General features: G+C 43.3%; 2 protein-coding genes and 1 long non-coding RNA gene across 9 annotated transcripts in view; 2 read left to right on the top strand and 1 right to left on the bottom strand.

Moving 5' to 3' along the window:
* The first annotated feature begins 1,203 nt into the window (after positions 1-1,203).
* On the top strand, positions 1,204-4,484 carry LOC119026733 (DLA class II histocompatibility antigen, DR-1 beta chain-like). Of its 3 annotated transcripts, XM_037111261.1 has the most exons (7): positions 1,204-1,362; positions 1,568-1,840; positions 3,107-3,320; positions 3,454-3,521; positions 3,786-3,899; positions 4,065-4,113; positions 4,150-4,484. In XM_037111261.1, the coding sequence occupies exons 1-6, from the start codon at positions 1,308-1,310 to the stop codon at positions 4,088-4,090; spliced, it is 750 nt and encodes a 249-aa protein (XP_036967156.1). In that variant the 5' UTR covers positions 1,204-1,307; the 3' UTR covers positions 4,091-4,113; positions 4,150-4,484. The 3 variants fall into 3 exon arrangements, with proteins under 3 accessions (XP_036967156.1, XP_036967158.1, XP_036967155.1); XM_037111263.1 differs by having other exon boundaries at positions 1,568-1,792; positions 4,065-4,484; XM_037111260.1 differs by having other exon boundaries at positions 4,065-4,484.
* An 8,877-nt stretch (positions 4,485-13,361) lies between these two features.
* LOC119026760 lies at positions 13,362-17,890 on the bottom strand. Of its 3 annotated transcripts, none has more exons than XR_005077225.1 (4): positions 17,750-17,890; positions 14,615-14,786; positions 14,423-14,534; positions 13,362-13,632 (listed from the first exon to the last, which is right to left on the bottom strand). It is a non-coding gene; the product is annotated as an uncharacterized LOC119026760 (long non-coding RNA). The 3 variants fall into 3 exon arrangements; XR_005077227.1 differs by having other exon boundaries at positions 14,455-14,534; XR_005077226.1 differs by lacking the exon at positions 17,750-17,890 and adding an exon at positions 16,258-16,342.
* A 1,451-nt stretch (positions 17,891-19,341) lies between these two features.
* The window catches only part of tfr2 (transferrin receptor 2), an 8,402-nt gene continuing 1,768 nt past the window's right edge, over positions 19,342-25,975 (top strand). The window contains exons 1-16 of one of the 3 annotated variants that reach the window (XM_037111138.1): positions 19,364-19,381; positions 19,623-20,878; positions 20,956-21,145; positions 21,225-21,411; positions 21,965-22,105; positions 22,177-22,285; positions 22,362-22,604; positions 22,701-22,840; positions 22,911-23,086; positions 23,160-23,279; positions 23,497-23,579; positions 23,692-23,755; positions 23,844-23,911; positions 24,034-24,104; positions 24,213-24,297; positions 24,383-24,607. In XM_037111138.1, the coding sequence (XP_036967033.1) occupies positions 20,849-20,878; positions 20,956-21,145; positions 21,225-21,411; positions 21,965-22,105; positions 22,177-22,285; positions 22,362-22,604; positions 22,701-22,840; positions 22,911-23,086; positions 23,160-23,279; positions 23,497-23,579; positions 23,692-23,755; positions 23,844-23,911; positions 24,034-24,104; positions 24,213-24,297; positions 24,383-24,607 (1,932 nt within the window). In that variant the 5' untranslated portion in view covers positions 19,364-19,381; positions 19,623-20,848. Of the gene's footprint in view, positions 20,879-20,955; positions 21,146-21,224; positions 21,412-21,964; positions 22,106-22,176; positions 22,286-22,361; positions 22,605-22,700; positions 22,841-22,910; positions 23,087-23,159; positions 23,280-23,496; positions 23,580-23,691; positions 23,756-23,843; positions 23,912-24,033; positions 24,105-24,212; positions 24,298-24,382; positions 24,608-25,975 lie in introns of all 3 variants that reach the window. The other 2 variants (XM_037111139.1, XM_037111140.1) reach the window with 2 other exon arrangements.

Genomic DNA, 25,975 nt, shown 5'->3' with positions numbered 1-25,975 from the left:
AGAAAAAACGCCAGTTAGCACAAATACATAGATAAATAATGATAAAATAAACATCGTCTCCAGCACATCATTTGAGTTTATATGTGTTTAGGGTAACTGGTCATCAACGGTTTGAATATTGAAAGATCTCTTGAGAGGTTGTTCAGGTTTGCAGGTAGAAAATGTAACAGCTCATGTTTCCTGTGATGTCTGTAACCTTTGTAATCTTTCATAGGGAGGATGTTGAACACTTGATTCTTTGATCCACAGATGGAAGATGCACTTTCAAGCAACCAGGAGGAGTTCCTCTAGAAGTCTGTGGTGTGAAGCAGAGAGATGCAACTGTCCAGAGAGAGAAAAACACCTGAGTCCTTCTACATGTTTGTGTGAAATATTCCACTAATTGTTTAATAAATAGAATCAGGAGATGAGTGTTTCTCTCCTAGAAGCAGCAGAAGTCTGTCTCTCTGACAGAGCTTAACACTTAATGCATGAAGGAGAAAGTTGATGTTGTGCACTGTAACAGTGTTGATCTGCAGGCTACATGTTACTGTGGACTGATAATGCTGCAGCCTGACAGACACACACTGTCCATGGAGGATGAAAACATAGAGGTTTTATATTTTAGAGCTCCAAGATAAATCTCAGTGTGTCTGTTTATAGTAGAGGGAGAAACAGCAGCAGATGTAAAATGTCTCAGCTGCAGAGAACCATGATGTTGTTGGGAATATTGAATATTTCTGGTAGTTGCTGGAGAGACAGAACAGCATTATCTTTAAATAAGTCGCTAAATATGTTAAAACTAAAAATACTGACATCGTAACAATCCTGTCACTGAGACAGACATGAAGAAGAAATGTGAACACTGTTATTAAATAACATCAAATAAAAAAGTATATTTAAAAAAGGGAATCAATTTCAAAATCATATTTTTTTCTTTGTGATTTGTTTTAGAACTTCCTCCTAATACAAATGTTTCAGAGCCTTCAGATGTTTCAGTGTTTGCTGGTTCTGGTTCTGTTCTCACTGCCACACATCAGTTCTGTCTCTGTTCTCTGTCCGTGCTCAGGCTGCAGAACTCTTCACCCTCATTCACTGCTGTGTGTGTGTGTGTGGTTCTGTTCTGGTTCCTGAGGTACTGAAGCAGCTGTGTGTGTGTGTGTGTGTGTGTGTGTGTGTGTGTGTGTCTCAGCTGGTGTCAGTGAGCGTCCTGAGTGAGAGCAGTCTGCCTGGTAACAGCTGATGATGAGGTCATGTGACCCTGTGCTGAGTTTTTAGAGCCGCTCTCAGTCAGACTGTGTCAGTGTTTGTGAAGTGAACACAGGAACATGGATTCATCCTTCCTCAGCTTCTCCCTCCTCTTCATCAGCCTCTGGACAGCAGGTACAGTACCACACACACTCATCAATACTCTGATCAATACTCTCTGATCAATAGTCTCTGATCAATACACTCTGATCTATACACTCTGATCTATACACTCATCAATACTCTGATCAATACACTCTGATCTGTACACTCTGATCTATACACTGATCGATAGTCTCTGATCTATACACTCTGATCTCTGATTGTGTTTGTTCCTCAGATGGATTCATGGAGATGGTAGTGACCCGTTGTGATTTTAACTCCACTGATCTGAACGACATCGAGTTCATCGACTCGTACATCTACAACAAGTTGGAGTACAGCAGGTTCAGCAGCAGAGTTGGAGAGTTTGTTGGATTCACTGAGTACGGAGTGAAGAACGCAGAGGCCTGGAACAAAGACAAGTCAATCCTGGCTCAGGAGAGAGCTGAGAAGGAGAGATACTGTAAGAACAATGTTGGGAATGAGTACAATTATGCTCTGACTCAGTCAGGTGAGTTTGTGTTTGTAACATCAACACATGACATCATCGTCTTATTGATGAAGTATTGATCCGTGAACACACTGACTGAACACTGATCATACTTATTGATTAACTTATTGATCCATGAACACACTGACTGCTGTCAGCTTCTTCACCTCTGGAACATTTAGACTTTGTGTAGCTACATTGTGTTGAGTGTCGCTGCCTGCTGGTCAAACATGGTACTGCAGCTTTATTGATCATCAGGTGATGCTGTTACATCTCATCAGGTTTCATCTGCACACATTATATCCTCTGGGTTTAATAAATAATTAGGGCCGTCAGGCGATTAGTAAAAAATAATCAATAATTGATCATTAATATAATAATTATATAATAATAATAATAATTAATTACAGGATTTGTAATTAATTAATCTAACTAATCGCATTTTAATCTCATATCTACTAAAGGTACCCAAATAAAGAATTCGAATTCTAGGACATTACAACATTGTATTGCATGACTAATCAACTGAATACACTAAGAAGAGAAGATTTGACATCCAAATGTTTTGGTGAAGTGCGTTTCATAAATGAAATTGAAAAGAAAATGGTCAAGCACATCCCAGCAAACCAGTCAGACCAGGTGCATTATTCAAAAATGCAACACAAATACACGTCAGTAAATATAATTCAGAAGTAAAATAAGGCTGAGTCTCAAACAAGCACTTAAGCAGACTCTCAATTCAAAATGAGCACTAAAGCTGACTCAATACAGCAATTCAAAATGAATAAGGCTGTGAACAGTGACATAGAAGTTGTCTTCAAAATAAGAGCTTTACATTGCACCCCATTTAAACTGGGTTCTTAGCGGGGGGCTTTTAATTTGAAAGTAGCGACCATTCGTAGCTTACAGCTACAACAACAAGCTAACACAACCAAACAGCTACAGAGACGAGGAGACGCTGCATCTCCTGGATCTCTGCAGCTGTCCAGCTGTTCATCTTAATGTCCAGGATGAAGTGATGGACTGACTGCTGTGATCAGCTGTTTCTTGGTTTTGAAACTCCCCGGCTGTAGGTCGCACAACAGTGCAGGTCATTGACACCTCCGCTCCTCTCACGCAGGGGCTGGCACATTTCTGCCTCGTTTGTAGATAGCAGAATTGTGTTAATTTTTATAACGTGTTGATTTGCAGTGTAATTAATTAATCTAATTAACACCTTAAACTGACAGCCCTATAAATAATGATTATAATAATAATGATGGTATTGATGATGTCACTGTGTTACAGTTAAGCCGTACGTCAGGCTTCAGTCGGTGACGCCCTCCTCTGGGAAACATCAGTCCATGTTGGTCTGCAGCGTCTTCGACTTCTACCCCAAACTGATCAAAGTGAGCTGGACCAGAGACGGACAGGAAGTCACCTCCGATGTCACTTCCACTGATGAGCTGGCAGACGGTGATTGGTACTACCAGATCCACTCTCACCTGGAGTACACGCCCAGGTGAGTCCACCTCCAGGTTCAGGTCAACCTCATGGTCCAGTCAGGTCCAGTCAGGTCCGGTCAGGTCCGGTCAGGTCCAGTCAGGTCCGGTCCGAGTGTGTTCTGATGAATTGATGTGTTGTTTGTGTTGAAGGTCTGGAGAGAAGATCTCCTGTGTGGTGGAGCACATCAGCCTGAAGGAACCTCTGGTGACGGACTGGGGTAAATACCTGTCTGTCTCTCACCTGTGTGTTTCTCACCTGTCGGTCTCTCACCTGTCTGTCTCACCTGGCTGTCTCTCACCTGTCTGTCTCTCACCTGTCTGTCTCTCTACCTGTCTGTCTCACCTGTCTGTTTCTCACCTGTCTGTCTCACCTGTCTGTCTCTCACCTGTCTGTCTCACCTGTCTGTTTCTCACCTGTCTGTCTCACCTGTCTGTCTCTCACTGTCTGTCTCACCTGTCTGTCTCACCTGTCTGTCTCTCAGACCCGTCCATGCCTGAGTCTGAGAGAAACAAGATCGCCATCGGAGCGTCTGGACTGATCCTGGGTCTGATCTTATCTCTGGCTGGATTCATCTACTACAAGACCAAGGCCCGAGGTCAGACCAGAACCCACCTCAGACCAGTTCACACCTCAGACCAGTTCACACCTCAGACCAGTTCACACCTCAGACCAGTTCACACATCTTAGACCAGTTCGTACCAGTTTTAATGTCATGGTGTATTTGAGGTTGATCGTATTTTCTCTTCTGTCATGAATCCAGGAAGGATTCTGGTCCCCAGTAACTGATCCTGATCCTGGCCCTGGCCCTGGTCCTGGTCCTGGTCCTGATCCTGGTCCTGATCCTGGTCCTGAAGCAGCTCCATGTGCTGTCAGTGCTGCCCCCTGCTGGAGCAGCTGAACACCTGCTTCTCTGATGATGTGTCCTCTGATCCTGATCCGGTCTGCACCTGATCCAGGACTGTCCTGTCTCTGTCCTCGTCCCTGTTGGTCTGTGAGGACCGTGACAGTCCTGGACCAGGTCTAGTCTGGACCGTGCTTCCTGTCCCGGCCTGTGGCTCACTAGCTGTGCTGTCTCAGTCAGATATAACCTGCTGGAATCATTTGGGGCTGGTTGATGGTGATTGTTGGTTTCTGTGTTTCTGCTGAAGTTTTCTGATCAATAAACAAAGAAAGTCTGAGACTCTGTGGATTTATTGATCACATGATCAATTGTTTTAATGAAACTATGTGAATTAAATCATTGATGATAAAACACACTGCTGGTCCTCAGTCAGAACAAAGTGTGGACAGTCTCATGTCTTCTTCACTGCAGCTCACTGTGTGATGCTGCCCTCTACTGGAGGTGTGTCTTCATCCTGATGTTGTTATTAAAACTCACCTTTCTATGTTTCATATAAATGTTATTTTCCTGTCAGGATCAGGTTTAATGTGACGTTCACCCACCTCTAGTGGTTCAGTCCAGTCGGGTGGGGCCTGGTGAGGTGGTCTATATAAAGCCTGACACCTTCAGGTCCACACCTGCAGACCCGCCCCACATGTTCCTGCAGACTCAATGTTCCAGCTGTGTGTGTGTGTGTGTGTGTGTGTTGGTTTTTCTTGATTGTTTACACACGTTTTCTGAAAGCATGCTTCACACTCTCAGAACTCTACACGCAAAACAACACACACACACAACGGGCAAAACCCCTCAATTCTCCTGCAAAATGAAACTTTACATTCAAAACAATGTTATTTCTTCTCAAAATGGTATTTTGTTTTCAAATGACACACAAACCATCATATGAATAGACATTTATAATAACCAGTTGAACACTGATGTGTAAAACACTAATGGAAAACACTTCTTCATTCATTTTAATAACTCAGGCCTTTGTTCATAAATGTGTTGTAAAATATTTGAGAATATTGTTTTTATATTCAGAACACACAAATACACTGCTTTATTTTTCTCCACAAAGACAAAGTACACAGTGTAGATCCCAGCCAACACAGAGCTGCACATATGCTGGTCAACATACAAAAAGAATTTACTGTACACAGTTACAGTAAAAAAACAAAACAAACTGTGCAGCGTCCTCTCCTCTGTCTCAGTCGGGCCACAGCAACTCATCCACATCACGAGCCATGTTTCACCGGGCAAGCATCAGCATACTGAGTCCAGCCATGAAAAGCACCAACTGCTATAGATCCACATGCGTCTTCCACAGCTTGGAGAAGGGGTATATGTATTTGTGTATTCGTCATAAACTTTCCATCTCCAGACAGAAAATTATTCCTCAGTAGGATTGAGGAATGGACAATATGGAGGGAGATAAACAACTAAAGAGCCTGGCTGGGCAGTGAACCAGTTCAGAACCAGAGCAGCCTGGTGGAAACTGACGTTGTCCCAAATGAAAACTTACCTGAGCTGCTCTGAGCTTCTGTCTGATCTGGTGGAAGAGGTGTTGTGTGTTGTGTGTTGTGTAACGTGATCAGATGGGCGGTGTTGTACAGGCCGAGGGTAGCGTGGTGATGGATGATGCTGTGGTGGGTAATCGCTGCACACACTGTGATGTTTCCTCCATGCTGGCCAGGGACTTCAACAACAGCTCGCTGACAGAAGACGTTCTTTCCCCTCCTTCGTCTCTTCGTGAGGTTGAATCCAGCCTCATCAAAGAAGATTAACTGGTGCTCCACTGCAGCCACATTTAGCTCAGGGACTCTGAAACACACATGACAACATCAGAAATATACATGAGTGATCACTATTGTGAAGCACAGTCATTATGATTACAATACTGAAATATGTGTATTTTATACAGTGTTGACAATATGCATCAAAAGTGGGCTTGTACAGGACTCACTTGCACAGTTACATCGCAAATCTTTGACTCTTTCTGAATTGCGTTCAAATGGCGCCCTGTTGGCAAGTTGGACCTGGCAAACCCTGGGCTGTTCTAGACCAGCAGGGTTGGGTTCTGGGCTTGACCCAGTGTGTTGGGTTGAGACTGGATACCCAAGAATGGGTTAAAAACAACTCTGCTGTTGGGTTAATGTTACCAAAGAAGTGGGTTAAAATCAAAATGTTGGTTTGAGAGCAAAATTAGCATTAATTAATGAACATTAACCTTAGTACTGTAAAATGAAATTGTTTTTAAACATGAAGTTATGAAATTATTCAACGATAGAAGTACATAATGTCCATTGTTTTATTGGGACATTTCAAGTTCACATTAAAACAGTGGAATACATTTTTAACATTGCTGCATTATAAACATAATGCAAAGTCCATCGATTTAAGTGCTTAACATACATACAAAAACCTAAATATTAAAAAAGAAAAAGGAAACAACAAATTTCATGGGTTTTTTCCCCCTTCACATGTTCAGTCTACATATTTTGGCAAATTGCATCAGTAAAAACTAGAACAATCAAACAGTCACTTAAAAGTGGAATAAATGGCTCAGCTTGCATCTTAACTACCTCGGGTGTTGGACGACTCCATCACAGCAAGTTGAGACCTGATCAACATTACAGCATTGGATTCACGACCTGTGATCTCAAAGATGCATGCCGGAATAAACTCTCAAACCTGGGCACACGGTTTTGGGTAGTTGACATCCAAAACAAAAAATGCTTTAAAGCACCCATCCACTGCACCCAATAGAGATGGGTGCTCCAAGGCTATCCCACTGATGACCACAAAAGCCTGGGAACACTGACACTCCACCCCAGCATGAGGACACACAGGTATTCTGTACCCGCCAGGTACAGCACCATGTTTGTTCCAGGCTGAAAAGAAAAAAGAGAAGAAAAAAAACAAGATTCAACAATTAATTCGTACAACAGTTTAGGTTCAACTCCACAGGTAATACATCTGGAGTCTGAGTCCAATAAGCACATTTCTGTACATGCCAAAATGATCAGTCAGTTAAACTTAGCACAAAATCAATGATGATTGTCTCAATGCAGCATTTCTCAAAAGTGCTGTCCAGGAATCCCCAAGGATCCTAGAGGTGGGCACCATGGGGTCCCCTGCAAAAGTAGTTACTTGCATCAAAATCAGTTTAACCACTTTAATCCTATTTTACTGTTAGTTTATTTGAAAATGAGAGATCTATACACTCAGAACGTGTCATGATGCGAAGACCTAGTTGACTTTAAAAAATGTAGATAAATCTTGAAAAATTATGAACAATTTGGAATAATTTTGAGAAAGATTTAATATACTGTAAGTCTTCTCTTGGGGTCCCTACAAGATGGGGGTCTGCAGCCAAATAAACATTTAGTGGTCCTTGACTTGATATTTTTCCAAAGCACTGTCTTAACTCACCTGGCTGTCAGTGAAGGCCCAGCGAAACACTTTCTGTCCAGTTTTGTGCTCTACAGTTGGCAGCAGCTGTAGCTCTGTGTCACCCTGTTGATCTGTAAAAATAAAACATTTATTACACGTCTGTCAACATTAAAGGACCATTTCACTCATTTTAAAACCATCTTCATACAATCGGTCCTCACTAATGCTCACTAAACTATGACACCACGTATGTCTACTCACAGCTGAGAAACCTGACAGCCAGCGACATCCACATTATTTTTAGGTTTGGTCTTTTCAAACATAATTTCAAACTTAAAAAAAAAAACATTAACAGAAGCAGTGTATTATATATATTGAATAATAACGGAGATTTAATTTGAAATGAACTGTCCACAGTCCTTCTCTGACAGCATAGACAGAAATTGTCACACCGCAGTGAGGGATGTCCTGTCTTGGGTTTTTTTGTCCTGTGATTTTCATGTTTTATTTTGAAAAGTAACTCTCCTCTCGTTTCAGGTCACTTGCCCTTCCTCTTGTGTCCCCGGTCTGACGTCATCCCTGATCCTTGATTGTTTCCACCTGTGTTCCCCTTCCTCATGTGTATAAAGTCTTTGTCTTCCCCTGTCTGCGTCGCTGAAGTATTTCGTCTCATGTCGTGTACAGAAGCCTTTACCACAGTCTTGCCAAGTTTTTCCTCGAGCTAAGTATTGTCAAGTTTTATTTTCTGTATTTGTTCTCTTTGGTTGTTTGATCTATTTTTGTTCCTAACGTTTTTGGTTAGAGTTTTGATTTTCAGTTTAGGATTTTCATAGCCTGTTGTTTTCCTCCGTGTGGAGCGCTTTTTGTTGTACCTTTTTGTTATTTAGAGTAGATAATTTTTCACAGCCAACGTGCAGACCTCTTCGGAGTAGTTTTTGTTTATTATTAAGTTTCATAACCAGATAATTAAGAATAGTATAGATTCCTCCTTCGGGAGCGCTTTCCGTTTTATGTGTTATTTGTCTTGTTCGTCTTGTCTGTCTTGATAGAGTTTTCCAAAGCCATTGCTTTGTCATTCATGCTAAAGAGATTCAAATCAGTAAAATAAAACCTGTCTATACATCGTCATTCTGCATCTGAGTCCTCTCTCCTTGTCCGAGTCTGACAGAAATGTCATATCTTAGTGAGCATTACATGTTGAAATGGGTGAATTTGTCCTTTAACTCTTAACTTTATGTAGTGTGGGGAATTATCTTTGCCAGTGGATCCAATGATTCTCAAAGTGGGGCCCAAGGACCTTCAGTGATCCTTGAAACAGTTCCAGGGGGCCCCAGCAAAAACATGAATGATGTGTTTCACCATTAAGTCAAAGAAAGCAAGAAGATCTGCACAGCAAACAGCTCCCAGTGAGGATATTTATTGTGTGTAACGTTTCGAGTCTTCTTTAGATCCAGCACCCAACTAGATGTTTTTTGGGACGTGTGTGTGACTTCTGCTTTATACTGTTTCACCACTAAGTAACACAGTGTCAGAATGTATGTCTACCATTTTGGTCGAGCAAAAATCATATCAGAATAGAAAATCCTGGACAAACATCTAATGAAATTGTGTTCTGTGGTCCAACTTGTGTCCATTTAAGATTCCTTGATATTTAAAAGTTTGAAAACCACAGACACAGATGTCACAGACATGCCTGATGTCAAACTCACACTGCTGCACTGAGAAACAGCTGACAACAGCAGAGTTGAGGGCCCCATGTTACACCAGTTCTTTGTGAATACCTGCTGAGAATGAATCGATGTTCAACTCTCTGCGTCCAGCGTAGCGTCCATATCCTGGTGTAACGTAACGTTAGCATCCAGCTGAATGATGGTCAGACTCTCTTTAACTGATGATCCAAAGTGTTTACTGCAGGAACCTTTAACTCCTTCAAACACACTGTAAGAACTACAAAAAAGGTATAAAACATAGATGTAAATATCTTCCTTCATGACCTTATTGTATCATAAATTCACACAAAATATAATCATGCATTCTTCTCTTAGCTTATTCAATCACTGTTACATTCACAGAAAAATCATATTTTAATGTTTTAACTTAAATGACAACCTCTGTTAGAGAGCTGTATGTCTTGTTTTTAACTTACAATTAAACTCTGAATCAGGACATCAGTATTAAATATTAACCTTTAACTTTACATATTAAAGCCACTTCAAACCAAATGCCTTTCTTTATATCAACATACACAGAAATGAAATGAATGAACTGACCAGCCTCAGTAGCTTGAACACGTGATATCAGAACTGTTACAGTCTGAATCAAACATTAAACATGTCGTGAAACAACAAATGACGACAACAACAGACCGTGTGGCCTTCAGCTGCTGAGAAACTCATTTTCATTCTGTTCAGACCTTCAACACGGAGACACACACCGGATGCTTCACGGCGAGACGTTTCAAAATAAAAGTCCTGCGTTTAGCGTCTAATAGAATTAATTAAATAATAACCTGGCTTCTAAGAATATTAGTAAACTGAATGAAAACAACATGTTATTAAACAATCATCACACTGACGGTATTTACACCTGGACGCTGTGTCTGCACAGTATAACTGCAGGAGAGTGGGCGAGTTTCTCAGCAGAAACCAGGTAAAGCCAACAGATGTTCGATGCCTTGTATCATGTGCTGTTTGTACTGCTGAGGAAGTCTGATGCTGTTCTGAACATGATTTGTGGCCGGTGTGCACATGCAGAAATAGACTGCTCTGTTTGTTATCTTTGCTAAAGTTGCTACAGCTAACATTAGTGGAGCTAGCGGTCAGCAGACTTCATCTCTCTCAGGGTCTAATGTTAGCTCAGGGTTAGGGTGGGTCAGACCATGGATCAGAATACTGCTGCCAGTCACTAATGGTGAGGTGTGTTACACTGGGGGCATCACCCCAGTTTCCCTGTGACCAACATCCAACACAGCAAAAACAGTTCAGTTCACATTAACATTACCACAACTGAATACACACACAGCTAACGGAACAATGTCCCTGCAGTCTAACTAAGTGTGTGTCACAAGTGACAGAACCAAGTGTTTTAAAAGGTGAAAATAACTAGCTAGCGAAAAAAAAAAAACTAGGGTTGGTACCACCAGAGTCCTAAAGAGACACTAGTTACCACATTAAGCTATCACACGTAGATGTTGTAGGACAATGATTTATGTTTGATTTACCATTTACATAGTTTTCTCTGGTCACAAGCTGGAGAGTGATTAAAGCCTCAGCTCGTCCAAATCTAAAGCCGCAGATATCTTCAGTCTGTTGGGTCAAAATATTTAGACCAACCTTGGATAAAAACAACCCAGTCAGCTCACAATCCACAGCTACCCAGGGGATGGGTCATGAAAATAACCCAACATGTTTTAGTCCTCAGATTATTTCTGCACACACGGTCCAGTGTTGATAAGATAACCCTATCAATATTTATTAATATCTCATTGTTTTCTACTGTCTTTCTTTGTGTTTGCTGTAATGTTATGGTGTTATTTTCATGTTCATGATTTCAGTTTCCTGTTCAGAAGACAGAAGATGCTCCCAAACACCTTGTCTTGGTAATCTTTCAGTTCTTCTGTACAAATGGTAAAATACTGTAAACACTGTTTAGGAATACAAAGTAGGAATAGATTTCCCAAATACCTGAAACATACTTTATTTTTACAGTCAACAGAACCGTCCACAGGTTATTCTGTACTGCTGTACTCACTGAGTACTGGATTGATACGCAGTGCTGCAGTTTTCCAGTGAGAGTAGATTTCTCACCTACACACTAAGAAATCAAAGGACAGGATTGTACCTAAAAGAGAACAAATGCTTTGTCGCTCCAGTGGTACAAGCACTGTACCTTTAAAATTAGTACATGTTTGTACCTGCTTGTTTGTACCTGTAAAGAAACATTTCTGCACCTCTAGTGACAAAAATGTACCTTTATGTCCTGGTACAAAAATGTACTGCTTAGAAAGGTACAGTAGTTGTACCGTGACAGGGGACCACTGGAGCGACACGCCACTGACATGACACTTTATGAGGCAAATACATTCCTTTAAACTGAGACAAAAGGCTTGACTTTCACATTAAGATCAATTTATTCAAACAATTTGTTTACATCTTGTAACAAAATCAATATTTTACATGTAAATGATTTTCAGTTCATTTTCATAAACCACATTTAAATTTCATTAGCCACTTTTGAATTTTCTTTCACATAACACAAAACCACAAAATGTGACATTCCAGGTGTAAAGCACACAACATTAACCTAACTCATCTTTAGAACTGTAATATACATTCAGTAACAAACAACATGATACGTGTTTAAATTGTTTAAGAGCTTAAGCACAAAAACTGAAGGCATCAGGCCCAATGAGCTGCTCATAAATCAGTCCTAGATGCAAAACACTCGAGCAGTTCAACACATCCATGTGTCCTGACACTTCATATTTGTCCCTCTTTGCAGTAATGACTATAGCCTTACTTGATGATCAGTGTGCACATTTGTATTTCTGAATATAATTTAAACCACAAATCAATCTGGACAGGATACTAGAATCCATTAAAGTGTAAAGGGGGATAAAAATTCTCACTCCTAATCAGCTATAGTTATATGCTTTTGTCTATGTGCTTGGCAAATGACATGCGTCACTGTCAGTGGAAGAACTCCCTCCAGAATCAGAATCAGAATCAGAATCAGAAAAAGCTTTATTGCCAAGTACGATGTTACACATAAGAGGAATTTGTCGTGGTGATGTTGGTGCATGCATCAAATAACTATTAAGTGAAAATATAACAAATTAACAATATAAACTATTTTAAAAAGTAGAAAATATAACTATACAATATAAATACATATACACACAATCTGTTTTTTGGGTAAAAGGATAAAAGGAGCAGACCAGCTGGCAGTGAACAATTACAGAAATGATGTGCAAATGAAAATGTGCAAATGAACAGGATGTTCAAGGTGAGCGTTAATGTAACGCATAGAGTTATGGTGCTGTCAGTGTGACAGTAGAGTCAGTGGTAGAGGTGGAGTGTGAGGAGTGTCAGGGGGGATTCAGGCCTTGTTGATAAGGCTGACAGCAGACGGGAAGAAACGGTTCTTGTGGCGTGAGGTTTTGGTCCTGATGGACCGCAGCCTCCTACCAGAGGGGAGTGTCTCAAAGAGATATCATGCATGACGTCTGGGGGCAAACACTTGGTCACAACAAAATCAGGGCACTTTGAAATGTCAAAACCACTTTTTCGAAGAATATAAGAAATAAACGAATCATAGTTTTCTTTGAAAATGCAAAATAGAAATTTGACATCATCATTAATGTCTTGATGGACTGACAAATGTAGGTTTTTCTCTCTGCATTTAAGAACATATGCAAACAGGTTATCTCTGAAATCCTGTAATAGTTTATCTAAATTTGGATTAACTGTTTGCAGATCAGAAGCACTTAGATCAGTCTCTGAATTTTGCTGATCAGGGTTCATGCTGTGTTGGTGTACTGTGGAGTCCTCACCGGTTCTGTCATTTTTATCGTAAGGCCTAAATACAAAACATCTGTGCTTCCTATACACATGTTTTCTGAAAGAATGGAATCTAGAAAAAGTCCACTGACAATCACCAACACCACAGGTGATACAAGTCCAACATGTTGTATGAACTTCATCAGCGTACGCGTCCTTCGAGTGCACTTTGGACGCTGGTACAGTTGAGGCATGATGATCTAGCACAGACGATTTATCACTCTAAGTACTGTCACTGGCAGGGGCGCGTCTCCCTCCTCCACAATACCAACAATACGCCCCTGGAGGAAGGTGAGTGTGCTTCTCAGGTGTGGTGGGTATGCACTGTTGAAAACAAAATACATACTGAGGGCTGTTATGAAGGCTTCATCACGGCCTGCACACTGGCACACATCTACTCCATCTACTTTGACCACACTGAGTTCTCTTGCTGTGTTTGCCATTTCCCAGTCATTGTCAGTCAGTTGTATGGTTGGATGGAGTGTAGCAGGGTCCCCCTACACAGAAGGAAAACATGAGAGAGAAGCATTTACAAGTTAACTAGTCCCTTAGAAAAAAAAAAGAAAGAAAAAGAAAGAAAAAAAATTACAATCATTTATTTTGTGAGTACATAGCCATTCTGTAAAATTAGAACATTGTTTGATTTTTACATAAGAGAAAAAGTTACTTGGACAAAAAAACAAACTATAGTAAAATAGTGTGTAAAAAGTCAAAGGTGAAATGTCAATTTAAATCTGTGCCACACTTTGAACAGTTTCATTTACACGTTACAAATTCCATAAATTAGTTATTCTTACAGTTAGCCATATTTTTTTCTGGATAAATCCATCAAATTTACATGGAAACTCCCTGTAAGCAGGAGGATTTTAGGGGTACAGTTACCCTTTATTCTTTATATCTCATTAATAGGCTTTATGCACAGCTCCACTACTTCCTGAACTTAAGCCAGATCCTTTATTTCCTGTCTTACATTATTGGACAAACTGATCCAGGTGTGTCTGACCATTGCTGTGACTAGTACTGAGGTCAGACACACCTGGCAATCAATTTGTCCAATAATTTGTCAATTTGTCCAATAATGTAAGACAGGAAATAAAGGATCTGGCTTGAGTTCAGGAAGTAGTGGAGCTGTGCATAAAGCCTATTCAAAGAGCAAACTAACAAATTACTGATACCAGCTGAAGACATCAAAAAAAAAAAGAAGGAGGAATTTAATTGGGATTAAATCAGGCCCATCAGTTATCAGAGGAGTCAGTTAATTCCTTAACCCAAGATTTCTTTAAATACTGAGGTCAGTATAAGGCGACTCAGATGCCTACCTCTCTCACGGTGATGCAGTGTTCGATCTTTTCTCTGAAGATGGATGGTAAGAGGATAAGTCCAGCCCTAAAGTCGATTCCTGTAATGCAGAAAAATATGCTACTTAAAAATCAGCTACAATTTTCACACTCACCTACTTAATCAGGTGACTTTAGCTACCTGGTAGATCTTCAGCTGGGGCATCCTGCCTTGCATCAGTGTGCTGTTTTGCAAGGAGAGATTTTCCCTCAGCAAGTTTCAGCACATTTGGTAAAACAGTGGTGAAGCCCTCCCTGAAGCCATGACAGAAGCTGTGTGTTGAAGGATGGATTCAGTCAACCTCGTCAAAAACCTGCAGAATACATACATAAAGACATTACTATTAGCATTCTGTATGTCACTCAAGTAAGCTTTAATGTCATCGCATTAAACGATATCAAGTCATAGAATTTTTTTTTTGTTTTAGTTTTGTTAGTGGTAAATATTAAGCCTTCAATTTCACTATATCCAAAATCATTACAGATTGATAACACTCAATAACTCGACAAGATTAACTGTATTTACACAGTACAGTCCACAGTCCCTCCATCCACCTCATTTTCTGAGATATGACATAAACATATGCACATGTCACAACACAGTTATGGGTAAATCTCTCTCTCTCTCTGTTCCTACACAAGTATGAAACGTATGGAATCTGATTTTATACATTTCCAGGTCTTGAAGTATGGGAAATGGAGACTATTGAATTATATCTATTGAACTATTAATAGATATAACTATTGAAATATATCAATCTTGATACATATCTGAAGTTATTTTGGTAAATTATTTTGTGCTACAATCTCCTGGATTTTTTTTGGGTGACATAATAGCATACAAATTCAGAACAATGAAAACAAAAGATTAATTGCATAATTTATTTACATGATACACATTAAATTACTCTTCATGTCACAAATTATTTGAATTTCTTTTTCTTACAGAGAAGTCTAGAAATCAGGGTCTGATAAAAGTATGGAATTTTGAAATGTCAAATGTGGAGGAACCCTGCGCGCGCGCGCACACACACACACACACACACACACACACACACACACACACACACACAGAGCCTTCTATGACGGGGAGAGGAGAACCCGGGATCTGAGATCTGACACAGCAGCGGTGGGAGAAGCACATCCGTGGAGCTGTGCCACCTAACATGGCCCGCTATGGAGGCGACGTGCGTCCACAAAGCCCCCGGAACGCACGCACATTAATCGGGCATTTGACCCAGGCGGTCCGCCGCACACACCAATAAGCGAACAACCACCCCGGGGAAAAGGCACACTTCAGCTTAGCTCTTACGTCACTATAACAGTCGCGTCAATGCGGCCGTTATTCCGCGTCACTAGCCGGTGTAGCGGTTTAACTGGCGACCTTTACCTTGTGTTCTCCTACCTCACCTCTGATAAATGTCTGAGTTATGGTAACCACGGCTCATACACCTCATAACATAATGAAATGTGATAGTCACCAATTAACACGACCACCACTTGAACCAAACGCCTGAGCGGCTGGACACTGAATACAGAATCCCGAAACGAAGCTAACACACAGCAAACCGAATAGTTAGCTAGCTGACAACTAGCGGACGTTACGTCATCCACATAGCATAAAAAGCCTAATTAATGTAGAACATTTACACAAATAGCAGCCAGCGACCATGCAAAATTAGTTAGGATGGACAGTGACTTCATATTACAATCGAATGATGAAACTACTAAACATAACCATCTTTAATAAGCTACTTAAGCAGCGCCTCCAACATGCTGACTCACCGAGATGCCATAACTCACTTCGACTGTGGGGGGAAAAACGGGGCTGCCTACCCAAGTCTGCAGGGGCTCCGTACGTACGCGGGAAAAAACAAACAAACAGGAGAGGGAAAAAAAGGGGCTGCCTACCCAAGTCTGCAGGGGCTCTATGAGGGAGTGCATGCGAAAGGGGGAAAAAAAAAAAAAAGATCGAAGCCGATACCGTAAAAGTAATAAAATATGACGAAATGACACACGAACTAATGTTACAGTTTTTCTCGATTGTTTACACACATTTTCTGAAAGCATGCCTCATACTCTCAGAACTCTACACACAAATCAAAAATCACACACACAACGGGCAAAACCCCTCAATTCTCCTGCAAAATGAAACTTTACATTCAAAACAATGTTATTTCTTCTCAAAATGGTATTTTGTTTTCAAATGGCACACACAAGCCATCAAATGAATAGACATTTAGAAGAACCAGTTGAACACTGATGTGCTCAACGTAAAACACTATAATGAATGGACAACACTTCTTCTTCATTGATCATAAGGACTTAGGCCTTTTTTTTGTTCAGTGTTACACTTACTACAGACAGCTCATACATGACTGTGTAAAATATTTGAGAATATTGTTTTTATACTCAGGACACACAAATACACGCTAACAAATATATTTTATCCACCTTGTGTTGGTAATCTTTCAGTTCTGCAATACAAATAGTAAAATACTGTAAATACTGTGTAGGAATACAAAGTAGGAATACATTTCCCAAATACTTGAAACATACTTTATTTTTACAGTCAACAGAACAGTCCACAGGCAATACTGTACTACTGTACTCATTGAGTACTGTATTGATATGCAGTACTGCAATTTTCTAGTGAGAGTAGATTTCTTACCTATTCTCATTACTCTCACTGCTCTCGCTCTGCCTCTATTTCCAATGTTGGCATCCATTGCTCCAAAACATAAGAGCTCACCTGTTGGCCTTTTATACTAAAGCTCTGATTGCTAATTGTAAAACTGTGTGACAGGTGTTTGCCCATGTGATGAGTCAGTGTGCATAGAAGGGCAATTGACTTTAGAACTTTGAATGACAGTGTGTTCCTTGTGAAAACAAGAGATTTTCTCCATGAAAGTTGTGCCAAATGCAGAGAATTGTGTGTAGTGTTTTGAAAAAAGTGTGTTTTAGAACTGCCATTTGAGTGTAAAGCAGGAGTTGTGCCTGTAGTTTAGCAGAGTTGGTTCAGGGGGTCGGTGCATGAGTTACATGTTGTGGTCAGTGTGTCTCAAGTACCAGTTTTTGTGTGTAAACAATCGAGAAAAACTGTAATAGCAGGTGGAAGTAATTTCACTTTCCTGCATTGACAGTCACCTGACCAAACTCACTCTGAAATAAGAGAAAGAAGAATTAACATGCAGTTAGCTCACATTAAGTTACATTGCCTGAGTTAGACTCGCTAAAATTAATTACCAACAGTATTATGGATAGAAATGTTACTTACCCCCAAATTTCCTTCCTCTTCATTTATTTGTATTCCAGCATCAGTTATTTTTTAACTAGCTCTTCTGTGGAGAAACTTGATAGACGAGCAGTTCCCGACATGTCCGCCACCCGCCGTCTCAAGTTCTACTGCATTGTGGGAATCCAGTCCAGGCGCCGAGGATTCTGGGACACAGACCCCTGTTGGTCTGTCGAAGTAATGACAGGAGGGCTAGCTAGCTGGCTAACTCGCGGTCTCGGTAGCTATTGTTACGGAGTAAATTCGGATTTTGCCCTAAAGCATGACCAATAGTAAACAATCAAAACACTTAACCGATGAAAGTGTCTGGAACACAGTTTCATATATCTCTGGATGCTGGCAAACTTGATCTCCGGGTGTCTTACAGCTGCTAGTCGAACCATCCGTCTCCTCTTTGTAATGTCGGACACACCAAGGAAAACCATAAAATGATAGTCCGTTGTCGAGTTTTCATCCCTTATGGTCGTGAGACCGTGCATTGCAGCTGACAACGCAACAGGTTCTTCCCATCACTGCATAAATAATGGGATTTTCGGCCCCGGAAATGCCCGGAAATCTCCCTAATTTTCGGTAGTTAACAACAATTTACAGGCTGTGAACGTGGCGTTCGTCTGTGCTGAAAATTGTCGGAAACGAACCATGACGTCTGCGAAGCTCACAGAGTTGCGAACGGCTCCAATTAGCATATGAATAGCAGAGAAACCACGCCAACACACACACACACACACACACACACACAGGTACACTTATATACCTTTTGCTATCAGCCATGACTTTGTACCTTAAAAATTAAACAAAGGTCAAGAGTTACTATCTCAAGGACCATTTCTGTACCTTACAGGGTACTTTTCAGATAAATGTACCTGTACATGATCACCCCATTTCTCTGTGTGTATTCTCACTGCAGAAAGTCCAGATGATGGATGCTACAGTGGACCTGCTCACATTTGGCTGCACTCTTTGCTCAGCCTCCCTCATTGTTAGACCATGTTTGACCACATGTCAACCAAAGTTGATCTCATAAGAGATCACATTCTTCGTCCTCCTCTTCCTCTTACTGCTCTGGCTCTGCCTCTGTTTCCAGTGTTGGCATCCATTGCTCCACAGCAGAAGAGCTCACCTGTTGGCCTTTTCTGCTAAGGCTCTGATTGCTAATTGTAAAACTGTGTGACAGGTGTTTGCCCATGTGATGAGTCAGTGTCTATAGTGGGGCAGTTAACTTTAGAACTTTGAATGACAGTGTGTTCCTTGTGAAAACAAGAGATTTTCTCCATGAAAATTGTGCCAAATGCAGAGGATTGTGTGTCGTATTTTGAAAAAAGTGTGTTTTAGACCTGCAGTTTGAGTGTAAAGCAGGAGTTGTGCCTGTAGTTTAGCAGAGTTGGTTCAGGGAGTTGGAGCAGGAGTTACATGTTGTGGTCAGTGTGTCTGAAGTATCAGCATGTGTGTGTAACAACTGAGAACAACTGTAACAGTGGAGGCCGAAGGAGGCGGAGCTGCAGGTCAGGTGACCTCAGGAGGGCGACTGGACTTTCTGAAGTTGACACACACAGACACACACAGACACACACTCATGCTAACACACTCTGGTGAGACAGCAGAGCAGTGCAGGAGGTGAGTAGATCTCTGACTGGTTTCTGTCACGTTCCATTGATCGTCTCTGTTGTGTTGTTGTTGATCAGCTGATTGTCTGTGAACAGGATCAGCTCTCTGCATCGTCGTCATTGTTTACATTATAACTCATTTAATGTGTCCGTCTGTCTGTTTCAACTCAGAAAACCACCTTAAATAGTAATGCAACACTGTGTGTGTCCGTGTGTTTGTGTGTGTGTGTGTTGACATTCTGTTAATGAAGTTAAGCAGTTCAAACAACACACTGACCTCTGACCCCTGTGAGAGCCAATCACAGTGAGCTTTACAAAGACAGATTCAGTGTTCAGGAGAAGCTGCTTCAACACTGAGTACAGACCAGTAATCTATAATCTGTAATCTATAATATGTAATCTGGAATCTGGAATCTATAATCTATGACGTATAATGTGTAATTTATAATCTATAATCTGTAATCTGTAATCTGTAATGTGTAAAGTGTGTCAGGGTGTCAGAGGAAGTGTAAAGCCACAGAACAGAGGTGGAGGAGCAGGTTCGGTCGGTGTAATGGTGTCACATGATCAATTCTGATCAGAACTGGACAATATTATATATCATATACTATATCGTTTCCATGGCAACCTGGATGCGAGAGGATGCTGGCGTGAGTATCGCCGCTTCTCGATCCGTGACAAAACGGCGTTTTTCTGTTAAAAGAAGAAAACCAAGTTGTCTTTACAAGCTCTGAAGCCTTCACACCTGAAGAATCGGCTCTATGAACTCGTCTTTCTCTGCTGATCAGCTGTTAGCCCCTTTGATCCTCCTCACCAATCAGCAGTTAGCATAGCAACGCTAACTTTAAGCAGACATACTCGATGCACTGTGAGATGTCCATAGTTGCTCTGCTGGTCCTCCATCTTCCACAACCTCCTGGTTGTTCCCCGCCTGGCTCCGCTGTCGCTGCTGTGGTCTCCCCCGGCTTGCATTGATGTTGGATGGTTGCTGCTCCATTGTTGCTGGTGGAGTCTTCAGGTGTTCGGAGCAGGAGCTCCTGGACTTCTGCTGTCGCTTCGCTCCAGGCACTGTCACTGGGACTGGATCTCTGGGTCTCCTGTGTCGCCCTGCTGTGTGCATGGACCTCCAGGCACAAGTTCACCTCTGGACGGACGGTGCTGTTCCCTGCGGTGCTGGTGACGGTGCTGTTCCCTGCGGTGCTGGTGGCGGTGCTGGTGGCGGTGTTGACAGCGGAGCAGCTGTTCCCTCCGTGCTGACTGACAGGCGCTCCATTTATTCTTTGCTTTGTTTGTTTTCATATGTTTATATGTTTATTCCACTTTGTCACGTGTCCTTGGGTACCCTGAAAGGCGTTATATAAATTAAATCTGTTATTATTATCATTAATAGTGACTGCTGAGAACTCACCTGATGACGTAATGATGTAACGAAACAGTAACTCTCCTCGGCCTGTCTCCCTCTCCACCGCAGGTCGTTATGGACGCCATGAGAACCCGTCTAAGACAGGTGAGACAGGTGAGAGCCACATGGAGACAAGCTCCTCCCCCTCTGACCTGTAACCGTGGTTACGCCTGTGTCCCCAGTCTCCATCAGTGGGTGTGGCCGAGGACGAGGAGGTGGGAGGAGCTCAGAGGGTGGAGATGAGGTTTGTGGGGGCTGAGGAGGAGGCGGGGCCAAGCAGTGACATCACAGCTCTGGTGCTGCGGCATCGCCATGGTTACTGGAGGGCTGGCGTGCTGCTGTGTGTGTGTGGGATGGTCGTCTTCACTGCAGGTGCGCACACACACACACACACACACACACACACACACCATCGATTAGATCTTGTGATTGTGGTCTGTTTCTCTCTCAGCGTTCCTATTGGCCTACGCTGTGTTTGGTGGGCGGTACCACTGCTCCCAGGTGGGGGAGCAGGATGAGGAGCAGCAGGGGGGCGGGGCTAAACAACCAGCTGAGGGAGGGGCGGGGCTTTACCTGGGAGAGCTACGGGTGATGATGAGGAGGCTGCTGCATGATGAAGATATCTACAACACAGTCAGGTGGGACACTGAGTGCTGAGTATTGATTATTGATTATCCTGACTTTGACCACAGGGAACAGATGTTATTCACACTAACTAACAAGAACTGAGGTGGTGAAACATCATTTCCAACTTTCAACATTAAAAACCGACATAAAATCGCATAGGCTTCATGATGTGTCAATCATCCAGAGTCTCGGGCGGGAACAGACAGCAGGACTCCTCATTGGCTGTTGTAGGCTCCAGGGTGGGCATAACTTGTCAAAAGAGGTGTCAATCAAACGGCGGCCATCTTAGGTAGTAGAACAATATGTTTGAAGTAAAAGAACAGAGTTTCATCAAGTTACTTCAAAACATTAAAACAGATTAAAACAGATAAAAATTAAGACACTTTTTGTTACTGAAACATCCAGACGCTTCAACTGTGAGTCTCCAAAACCTTGTAGACACTTTGTGTTTGTCAGCTGGACTTAAAGAGGCTCATCTTTGTGTTTCCGTAGTTGACAGTCGTAGGTTGAGTTTGTCTTGGTGTCCTCAGTCTGGGTCATTTTGTGGTTCTGTGTCTTGTTCAGTCGGGTCAGCAGGGCGAGTCATCCTCCAGGCTCCTCTGAGGGAACCTCTCTGGCCTCAGAGGTCCTCCGTCGCTTCAGACAGCTGCAGATGGACCACACTTGGACAGAGTCGCTGTACGCCACGCTGCAGTTCCCCCACAGGTAGGTGGACGCGTCATGAGGTCAGAGTGACAGTGGAGACAACACCTGTACCTGTGGTCTGTCACCTGCAGGTCTCAGAGGAGCTCCCTGTGGCTGCTGGACTCTGCAGGACTGATCTCAGAACAGATCCCTCTCAACCCGTCGGACTTCTGTCCCTACAGCGCCACAGGAAGTACCACGGTGAGACGGGCACACAGGCAGTTTGTCACCATGGTACACCAACACCAGGTATCTTTACCTGTCTGTCTGTCCACAGGGGGGCATGGTCTATGCTAACTACGGCCGTCCAGAGGATTTTAATTGGCTGAGGAGCGCAGGCATGTCTGTGGTTGGCTGTGTGGTGGTGATGCGTGTTGGGGGCGGGGTCAGTTTCGCTGAGAAGGTCTGGTTGGCTGAGAGGAGCGGGGCGGGCGGAGCTTTGATCTACCCCGACCCCGCGGACCTCCCACAGGACCCTCGCCGCCTCGGACTGAACACACACACCGCCGTGTCCGAACATGTAACACACATACACACACACACTCACACACACGCTGTTCCATGTCCCGCTGCTCCTGACCAATCAGCACCTCCTCTCTGTGTCGTCCAATCACAGGTCCACCTGGGGTCAGGTGACCCCTTCACCCCCGGCTTCCCTTCCTTCAACCACACTCAGTTCCCGCCCATCCAGTCCTCCGGCCTGCCGCTCATCCCGGCCCTGCCAGTCAGCGCTACTGTAGCCGCCAAGCTGCTCAGGTGAGCCCCGCCCCCCCAGCTCACCTGCTCAGGTGTGACTGTGACCTCACTGTGTGTCTCTCCGTCTCAGCCAGCTGTCAGGTCCGTCCTGTCCAACGTCATGGCGCGGTCGGCTGCCGTACGTGCGCTGCGTGGTCGGTCCAGAGTTCAGCTCCGGACGCAGAGTCAAGATGTCGGTCCACAACGTGATGACGCCGGTCCTCCTCAACAACATCTTCTCGTCCCTGGAGGGCCGCGTGGAGCCAGGTACCCCTCACCTGAGATTCATCATGATTACCTGTCTGTCTGACTGGAGGGTAACCCACCTGATCTCTGCCAGACCAGTACATCATACTGGGAGCTCAGAGGGACTCGCTGGGTCCAGGAGCCGTCAAGTCTGGAGTTGGAACAGCGATCCTGCTAGAGCTGGCTCGGACCTTCTCCATCATGGTGAAGAAAGGTGAGACTCACCTGGAGACAGGTGAACTGCTGGCACTGTGAGGGGAGTGGCCACCAACAATCACTGCTAATGTGTAGCTAGGTGGTAACTATGTGGTTGCCAGGTTGGTGCTGAAAGGTGGATGTGAGGAGATCTGGATGGTTACTATGATAACAATGTTCATATAGGTAGTGGTACCTCTGTGTGTGTGTGTGTGTGTGTGTGTGTGTGTGTGCAGGGTTCAGTCCCAGGCGGAGCCTCCTCTTCGTCAGCTGGGATGCTGGAGAGTTCGGGAATGTGGGAGCAACTGAGTGGCTGGAGGTTCGTCCAATCAGAGAGCAGAGCACTTGTGTTACCACAGAAGAAGACAGATTTGAGTCCTCTCACTGTGGTTGCCATAGTTACGCAGTGAACTTTGACATCTGTTTCTCAGGGTTACCTGTCCATGCTGCACCTGAAGGCCGTCACCTACTTCAGTCTGGACCAGGCTGTCATGGGTAACACACCGCTGTCAGCCAATCACAGGACACCTTCTGTAATGCGCCTACAATCATCTACACTGTGTGTGTGTGTGTGTGTGTGCAGGTGATGACATCCTGTCTGCCTACATCAGTCCTCTGCTGGTCGACCTGCTGGATGCCGCTATCAGACAGGTGAAGACCTGAATTAATACTGGAGCTGTGAGAGTCTCTAACTGTGGATCAACATGATGTGACTCTGTGTGTGTGTGTGTGTGTGTGTGTGTGTGTGTGTGTGTGTGTGTGTGTGTGTTGAGGTGGAGCATCCTAAGCATGCAGGTCAGACCATCTACAGCCAGGCAGAGAGAGAGGGAGGCAGCTGGAAGATGTGAGACACATGCACACACACACACACACACACACACACACACACACACACACACACACACACACACACACACACACACACACACTCACCTGTCCTCTCCTCTCTCAGTGTGAAGCCCTTGTACCTGAACAGCGGAGCGTACAGCTTCACGGCGTTCGCAGGAGTTCCAGCTGTGGAGCTCAGGTTCTCTGAGGTAAACTTCAGGTGTGTTTGGCTCTCAGGTGTACAGGTGTGTCCATTACATGATGACTTCATCACGTCCATGTGTGTCCACTCAGGAGCGAGCGTACCCGTTCATCAACACGCCATTGGACAGCGCCTCCCGCCTACAGGAAGTGCTGGCGGGTCGTCTGGGGGTCACAGGGCGGAGCTTAGGGGAGCTGGTGGGGGAGATGGTGCTGCGATTGGCCCACGACCACATCCTGCCTCTACGCATCACTTCCTACGCTCAGACTGTGCTGCAGTTCAGCGCTCAGCTCAATAGACACTCTGCTGAGCTGCAGGTAACCTCCCTCTGACAGCTGATCTCTGAGTGGACGGAGAGCCAGACAGCCCAAACTGCAGGAAGCTCGCTTATTAGCAAAGTGGTTGTAATGTTAGCAACAGAGCTAGGCTAATGAGCTAATGAGTTTGCTAACTGACCATTAGCTCTATTTTCCCTCTTTCCCATTACCCTTTAACCTTTAATAGTGCTCCTGCTGTCGAGGAGATAGTTGGTGATCCATGGTACCAAGTAAGCTAATTGCTAACATACTAGCCTGTTACACATCACTAGCACACCAACATACCTTGAGTACCTGGTCGTCATGGCTGGTGTGTTGCTGGTCATCTTGAAAAAGAAAACATACAGTTAGGAAGATGTTGATGAAGCTTCTCAGTCATCCGGGTCATAGTAATTCAAAGTGCTTCAGTTTCTTGAGGAAGTTTCACCTCTCATCCAAGATGCTTCTTCACTATTACTAACTGGAGTGGAGTTGGCAGTCCTTCAACTATGTGTGGGAGTGTCCTTACATAGTGTGGGAGTGTCCTTACAGAGGCGTTAAGGCCACTTGTGGGTCGTTGATCAAACTGGTCGTCATGTGGGTTTCTAAGTCTAGGTGAGCCCAGGTGTGAATGGTTATTGATGGCACAACACAGGAGGGCCAACAGATCCTCAGGTCAAGACTCAGCTGTCAACTTACATCTGAAGGAGACAAATCATCCTGTGAAGACAACAATGTGATAATGTTGCCCAGAGAAGATGGTTTGAAAGCGGAGTAAAGAATCAATATATCAAACTGTCACAACCGTCTTTAGGGAGGAAGTGGACTAAGATCACTGATCACCACCTGCAATGTTGCACTGAGTTCTCTCCTCAGACAGCTTAACAACATTCACACCTGGACTCACCTGGACTTAGCAACCCACATGAAGGCAGGTTGGACAAATGATCTACAAGTGGCTCTAACAACTTTGAAACTCAGACCTCACATGTGTCCTTGACAACCCTGTAAGGACACTTACATACACTGTAAGGACACTTACATACCCTGTAAGGACACTCTCACACTCAGTAAGGACACTCCCACACCCGTTAAGGACACTCCCACACCCTTTAAGGACACTCTATACTCTGTAAGGACACTCCCACACACAGTATAAAAACCTGCAGCTCCTCCAGTTAGAAGTGAAGAAGCCTCTTGAATGTGAGGAGAAACTTCTTCAAGAAACAGAAACTAGTCCAGTCCTACGATACAGCACCTAGATTCATTCAGTTAGCAAGTCGGTTATTTTGGTTCAAAGAGTGTCGTGTCTGTACAGATGTTTGTTCTTTTTAAAAAAAAAAAAAAAAAAAGGCAAAGACATCTTTATTTGACAGTGGATGGTCAGGA

Source organism: Acanthopagrus latus, chromosome 10 (genome assembly GCF_904848185.1).
Source record: "Acanthopagrus latus isolate v.2019 chromosome 10, fAcaLat1.1, whole genome shotgun sequence".
NCBI lineage: Eukaryota > Metazoa > Chordata > Actinopteri > Spariformes > Sparidae > Acanthopagrus > Acanthopagrus latus.
The sequence above is the reverse complement of the archived record's forward strand: the minus strand, read 5'-3'. Positions and strand labels throughout refer to the sequence as shown.